Source organism: Colobus angolensis, unplaced genomic scaffold (assembly GCF_000951035.1).
Source record: "Colobus angolensis palliatus isolate OR3802 unplaced genomic scaffold, Cang.pa_1.0 Scaffold188, whole genome shotgun sequence".
Taxonomy (NCBI): domain Eukaryota; kingdom Metazoa; phylum Chordata; class Mammalia; order Primates; family Cercopithecidae; genus Colobus; species Colobus angolensis.
This window is the reverse complement of record NW_012115021.1, coordinates 898,472-905,704: the sequence shown is the minus strand read 5'-3', so window position 1 is coordinate 905,704 and position 7,233 is coordinate 898,472. Positions and strand designations below refer to the sequence as shown.

General features: G+C 38.3%; 1 protein-coding gene across 4 annotated transcripts in view; it reads right to left on the bottom strand.

Annotated features, from left to right (window-relative positions):
- Nucleotides 1-7,233, bottom strand: part of RPS6KA3 (ribosomal protein S6 kinase, 90kDa, polypeptide 3) — a 118,626-nt gene that overhangs the window by 22,846 nt on the left and 88,547 nt on the right. For 2 of the 4 annotated variants that reach the window (XM_011940182.1, XM_011940183.1), the window contains 5 exons: nucleotides 5,177-5,265; nucleotides 4,623-4,687; nucleotides 4,442-4,544; nucleotides 3,351-3,475; nucleotides 989-1,114 (listed from right to left, as the gene is read on the bottom strand). In XM_011940182.1, the coding sequence (XP_011795572.1) occupies nucleotides 989-1,114; nucleotides 3,351-3,475; nucleotides 4,442-4,544; nucleotides 4,623-4,687; nucleotides 5,177-5,265 (508 nt within the window). The remainder of the gene's footprint in view (nucleotides 1-988; nucleotides 1,115-3,350; nucleotides 3,476-4,441; nucleotides 4,545-4,622; nucleotides 4,688-5,176; nucleotides 5,266-7,233) is intronic. The other 2 variants (XM_011940184.1, XM_011940185.1) reach the window with 1 other exon arrangement.

Genomic DNA, 7,233 nt, shown 5'->3' with positions numbered 1-7,233 from the left:
GATGGTCTCGATCTCCTGACCTCGTGATCCGCCCGTCTCGGCCTCCCAAAGTGCTGGGATTACAGGCTTGAGCCACCGCGCCCGGCCGACACTGACAACTTTAAAGCAGTTACATCTAAGTTTAGAAAAGTGATAACAACTAATGTCACTCTCTCTCTAAACATGAGCTATGCATATTTATAAACCAGTCCTAAGGTTCAAATAAGTTGAAAGCTTTAGACATTGTTTGAATTGCTTGAGATTGGAGAGCAAAGGTTACTATTCCAAGAAGTGAAAAGAGACTTGAACATAGTGTTTGTTCACTTATGACTAAAGGTTTGAAATTCAAACTTTATCACAGAGCTAGGTTCCTTGGTTTTTGGCTTAGAAAATTCTGCCTTAGCAGGAGAATGGCGTAAACCCGGGAGGCGGAGCTTGTAGTGAGCTGAGATCCGGCCACTGCACTCCAGCCTCGGTGGCAGAGCAAGACTCCGTCTCAAAAAAAAAAAAAAAAAAAAAAAAAGAAAATTCTGCCTTAGGATACTTGATGAAATTAAAACAGCCAATGATAATGAATTTTGATAGTGGTTTTAATTCATTAGTTCCCAGATCCTTTTAGATGTAAAGAAAGAAAGGTATGAACATTTTGCCAGAGAAGATGTAAACATACAAAATTTTGCACACAATTTTGAGGAATTTGTTGACACCCTGAGCATAAAATGGGGACTTCTTAGAGTAAAAATATACTTTAAAAATCATTTGAGGTGAAAAAAAAAATAATATCACTTGATGTGTAAACTGGTACCGCTCTGGGCAAACTAGATGTATAACCACCTTACCTTTAGCTCACAGGGTTCTAGATTAAGATCTCTGAAGATCACTAGCCAGATATTTAACTTTTTCATAACAAAAGGCACTTTTAACAACAAGAGGAGTGTAATTTTTAACTGGTACTGACATGCATGAACAAGAACTATACAAATTGCATTTTAACTAAAAAAATATTTACCTTCACTGCAAACTCCATGTTTGTAGCTTTATGTATACATCTCTTGCAAACAGAGTAGGAGCCAACTCCAATATCTTCTTTTACTTCATATCCATCAGTAAACTGAATACTGTTCCTGTGTAACTGCTACAAAAAATTATAAATTGGTGAAGAGTCCCATAATGCCTTTAGTGCATTTTATAATAGGGAAGTATGTTCCTCAGCATGCATTGTTGATGCTCTACATATAAATGAATAAGAATAAAAATACATCTTTATAGTACTTATTCTTCTACAAACAAGTGATTTTGGAAGTGTTTACAATGAAATGTACAGCAAGAAATATGACTTTAAAAGCAGAGCTACTTGAAATGGGGCCTATATCTTTGTCTGTGATTCAGCCTTATTCCACTCCCCAATTGGCTATAGGTTTTCAAGCACCTTTGCAAATGTGAAATTTGAAACCTATGGTATAGAAGGAAAGGATTTAGGAGGATTCAGAATTAGAATATCTGAATTCTTGTCTCAGATGCACCACTTACAGGCTGTGTAACTTTCAGCCTGCTATTTTCTCAGAGGGTAATGGTGAAGATTAAATAAAAATAATGTATTTGCAAGCAATACCTGTTACCAACATTTTGGACTTTTAGTAGCCACACCCTCCTTTCTTCATCCTGAAGTCATAGCCTTACACAACTTCTGCTAAAGTAGCTGGTCATGGGTTAGGGACTAATAACATACAGTAGATGATGAACAGCAACTTATTGATTCCATAAACAGGCTGAGGAAAGTTGTGTTGCCCTTGGCTATACTGATATGAGACATCCATGCCTATGAGCTTTGTATATGTTAAAACTTGAATTTTGTAGAATATATATGTTTGTGGTTTCTATGTTAGGTACAGAATTTATAATTTAAAAACTTGCCATATATTCATGTGCTCGCATAGTAAATGGCACAGACTATTTCAACATGAGCTCTGCTTAAAAACCAGTGTTTTGTTTTTCTACAAAATGAAAAACAGGATAACTCATGAAAAAACTTTAGAGCAAAAGCAACTTAATCATCAAGCAAACCCAAGTACAAATGATATCCCAAAAACAATCCAGTGCTTTAAAAGATATATCTAGTTCCCTTTGATTAGAAAGATGACTTAAGATTTGAGTTCATTTTTATTTCTTGTATCTTTCTAAGGCAAAGGTTGCCAAACTATGGCCAGTGAGCCAAATCTGATTCATTGCCCGTGTGTGTAAATAAAGTTTTATTGGCACACAGCCATGCCCACTTGTTTATGTATTGTCTGTGGTTGTTTTGAGATACAAAGCAGAGTTGAGTAGTTGTGACAGAGCCCATATAGCCCACAAAGCCTCAAGTATTATCTAACACTTCACAGAGAAAGTCTGCCGACTCCTGTTCTAAGACATCGAAGAACCAGAAGACCTCAATTCATCATAGCTGACCTGAAGGAGGCAGAGGGTGAAACAAACTCGGCATGAAAAACATTTTGAGGCACAGGAGAGGACATAGACAACATCGTCATGTTTATCTCAACTCTTTTAAAATTCTACTTTCTTTTTTTTTTTTTCTGAGACAGAGTCTAGCTCTGTCGCCCAGGCTGGAGTACAGTGGTGGATCCTGGCTCACTGCAACCTATGCCTCCTGGATTCAAGCGATTTTCCTGCCTTGGCCTCCAGAGTAGCTGGGATTACAGGCATGCGCCACCACGTCCAGCTAATTTTTGTATTTTTAGTAGGGACGGGGTTTCACTGTGTTGGACAGGCTGGTCTCGAACTCCTAACCTCGTGATCTGCCTGCCTCGGCCTCCCAAAGTGCTGGGATTACAAGCGTGAGCTACCGTGCCTGGCCTAAAACTCTACTTTCAAGTCACATAGGTATCTAGGATTTGGGTTCTTGCAACCTTTTCAATGACATATGAAAAAAATTTCTAAGAGTAAAGTTAATGATATAAAATGTATTTTATTTTATTTTTTGAGACAGAGTTTCAACTCTGTCACCCAGGCTGGAGTGCAGTGGTGTGATCTCTGCTTACTGCAACCTCTGCCTCCGAATCAAGTGATTCTTGTGCCTCAGCCTCCTGAGTATCTGGAATTACAGGCATGCGCCACCATGCCCAACTCATTTTTGTATTTTTAGTAGAGATAGGGGTTTCACCATGTTGGCCAGGCTGGTCTTGAACTTCTGACCTCAAGTGATCCACCTGCCTCGGCCTCCCAAAGTGCTGGGATTACGGGTGTGAGCCACAGTGCCCAGTCTAAAATGTATTTTAAATTGCTCACTTGAAGTCAGTAGAAAAAAAACTATTCACAGAATGAACTATATCTTACAACATTCCAAATCTAAAATTATTTAGACATCCACTCACCTGAACAATTGAATGTACACCAACTGTCTGCATAGCCTGGCTTTCATCATCTGAGGTAATAGCAACAAAACTAAACCCCCGAAAAAGCTGATGTGCATTAGCACTAGGTGGAATGCCAGGTGAATCTGAAAAGAGTAAGAAGTGACAAAGAAGATTCATTTGAAAGGAAATTAAGGGAAAAACTGTTGACACTATGACCTTTTTCACTTATTCTGGAATTCTACTTCTCAGGTATACAGTATATACCTCTTGCTTTCCGGGGTACCTGTGAGGCACTGTATCCGATCTGTTCTGATTGTGTATTGCCATTACAACACCAACATCCTAGTCCCTCGGAGCCTAGAAAATAGCTAGTTCATTTGAAGAATATAATAAATCAATGAATTATAGGGTTAATGGTATTCAAAATTAATGCTGTCCCACTGAATTTCCTGAAATGATAGAAATTTTCTTTATCTTTACAGTCTAATATGATAGCCACTAGCTACATGCAGCTTCTCAACATTTGAAATGTGCCTAGTGTGACTGAGAAACTACATTTTAAATTTTAATTAATTTAAATTTAATTAGCCACATGTGGCTACTGGCTACCATATTAGAAACTGCAGCCCTCAATAATAACCTATTTGGGGGGCAACGCGGGAGATACAAGGTTGATCTACAGCAAATTTGGGAGATTTGAAGATAGCATAGAGAGTTATCCAGGAAAAGATTTTCTTTTTTTCTTTTTGAGACAGAGTCTTGCTCTGTCACCCAGGCTGGAGTGCAGTGGCGCAATTTTGATGCACTGCAACCTCCACCTCCCAGGTTCAAGCGATTCTTGTGTCTCAGCCACCCAAGTAGCCGGGATTACAGGCACATGCCACCAAACCCAGTTAATTTTGGTATTTTTAGTAGAGACGGGGTTTCACTATGTTGGCCAGACTGGTCTCGAACTCCTGGCTTCAAGCGATCTGCTCGCCTCAGCCTCCCAAAGTGCTGGGATTATAGGTGTGAGCAACTACGTCCAGAGTCTGGAAAAGATTTTCTGACTGAACAAGAAAAAAAAATATTTGTTGTCTTATATTTGGGTTTTCACATTTTCTCCTTACCTTTGGGAGTTTTTGCAGTAAACTCAGGATCAAAATAGAATGTATCTTCAGGCCTGCCCGTTGCAGGTTTAAATGGTGGATGAATTTCTCTTCTATACAGTTTCTAGAGGGAAAAAAAAGAGACTTAGATATATTTTAATTATAAATAAATATTTCAAGCAAGTTTTCATTCTGTACTTACATTCCAGTCTATTGTTGAGAAAAATGAATGTCTTTTAATTTCTTCAACTCCATCTGGTCCTGCACCTATCAAAAATGGATTCATTGGTAATTTTATTTCAAGGAGAAATATACATATTGCTCAGTCTTTGTTTTCAATACTTGTCTAATTAATTAATTAATTAATTTTGCGACAAGGGCTTGCTCTGTCACCTAGGCTGGAGTGCAGTGGTGCGATCTCAGCTCACTGCAGCCTCAACCTCTCAGGCTCAAGAGATCTTCCTACCTCAACTTCCTGAGTAGCTCGGACTACAGGCGCATACCACCATGCCTGGCTAATTTTTGAATTTTTTGTAAAGATGAGGTTTTGCCATTTTGCCCAGGCTGGTCTTGAACTCCTGGACTCAAGTAATTCTCCTGCCTTGGTCTCCTAAAGTGCTGGGATTACAGGCATGAGCCTCCATGCCCAGCCTTGTCTAAATAGTTAATAATTCCACCACAAAACAAATACCTACTCCCCCGCAAAAACAAACACCAACAAACACACAACATAAACAAATTAGTTAAAATTTTTACCTAATCTGTTTGCAGGATTTCGCTTGAAAAGCATTCGTAAAAGACTCTGGGCTTCAGGACTCAAAAACTGTGGCATTCCAAGTTTGGCTCTAAATAATAAATCCACATAATATTTTACTTTTTGGAGGCATTTGTATTTTTGTTTTTAAAAATTCTTAAACTTTTTGAGATACTTGTAGATTCACACTCAGTTGTAAGAAATAATACAGAGAGATGCCCTGTGCCCTTTACCCAGTTTCCCCCAATGGTAACATCTTATAAAACTACAGTACAATATCACATCCAGGATATTGACATGGAGACAATCCAACGATCTCATTCACATGGCACTGGTTTTATTTGCACTTATTTGTGTGTGTGTTTAGTTCTATGCCATTTTATTACATGTATGGCTTCTGTATGAATATGTCACAGTTTGTTTATCCATTATCTGTTGAAGGACATTTGGGTTGTGCCCAGTTTTGGGCTAATATGAATAAAGCTACAGTGAACATTTATGTACAGGTTTTCATGTGAACACATAACTGAATTTTAGCACATAAGCTAATGAGCTTTTTCACTTTTTAAAATTTTGCAAAGAGCACTGTGAAAGTAAGATCATTTGAATCCTAGTTCTGGCTGTTACCAAGAACTTTGTGACAGTGGGAAAGTCAATTATTCTGGGCCTGTTATCATTTCTTTATAAGCAAAGGGATTTGACTCTAGACCAATAGCTCCCAACATATAGCCTCGGAACTCCTCCTCAAAGGGAATTTAAGAAACCTAACATTTAAAGCTGCTAAGAGAACATGTGTTTCATATGCCACTTTTTCCTTTCTATTCCCTTTAACAGACCCTGAAGGGAAGGGGAACTGTGGGAAAGAGGATTGTGAAATATTGAAGATACACAGTCTAAAAACTGCTGGCCTAGATGAACCTGAAGGGCTGTTTCAGCTCTAATTTTAATTCTTTTTCCAAACTACAAATTAAAGAAACCAATAATCCTGTAAGTATGACAATAATAATAGAGCTGGAGAAAATTCCTATTTCAGAAACAGATCTATTTATTATTCAGTGGGTTGTTACTGAGCTATTATGTGCCAGACACTGTTTAGTGCTGAGGATACAGAGATAAAGACAGCCCATGAACCTCATGGTCCATGGTGAAGATGGATACAGACAATGCTAGTACATTAAGAGACAAATGCAGAAGAACATATGCAAAGAGTGACAAGGGAACAGTAGGGAATATTTAGTTTAACATAGGAGATTATGAAAGGTCTTGAATGCAATCTAAAGGCTAACAATTTATTCATTTGGCTAGTGTTTCCCCAAATTTTACTGAATAACATTAATCCCTCTAGATAGTTAGCAACAATAAAAAAATTCATGACCCAATGAGCTTGTAGAATGCTATCTATTATATCCCCCTATTAGAGACACAGAATTAAAATACACTGCATATAAAAAGGCTGAGAAATCTAGAACTTTTTTTTTTTTTAAAAGAGTATCCAGGCTGGAGTGTAGTGGCACAATCTCGGCTCGCTGCAACCTCTGCCTTCTGGGATCAAGGGATTCTCGAGTCTTAGCCTCCCAAGTAGTTGGGATTACAGGTGTGTGCTACCACACCTGGCTGATTTTTTTTTTTTTTTTTGTAGAGATGGAGTTTTGCCATGTTGGCTAGGCTGGTCTCGAACTCCTAGCCTCAAGTGATCCTCCCACCTCAGCCTCTCAAAGTGCTGGGATTATGGGCGAAATCAGTATTTTCTAAGTATTTATTTCCAGCACCTCTTTTTCAAAGAATATTTATTAACATCTTGTAGAATTAATACTCTCTTGGACACATCTAGGGAAACACTATTGTATTAGGTAACAGGGATGCAGCAGAGGTCCTGAAACAGTGAACTAACATGACCAGACTTATTTTCAAGAAGGTAACTCCAAGGGTAGTAGAGAATAATTTGGAGTGGGAAGAGGTCATAAGTGGTAGGCAATCAACTTAGGAATGTGGTCAGATAGAGTGGGTAAGAGGTCACTGTTTTCTGAATACTTCAAGCAGTGTAATTCAGAGGAAAGGC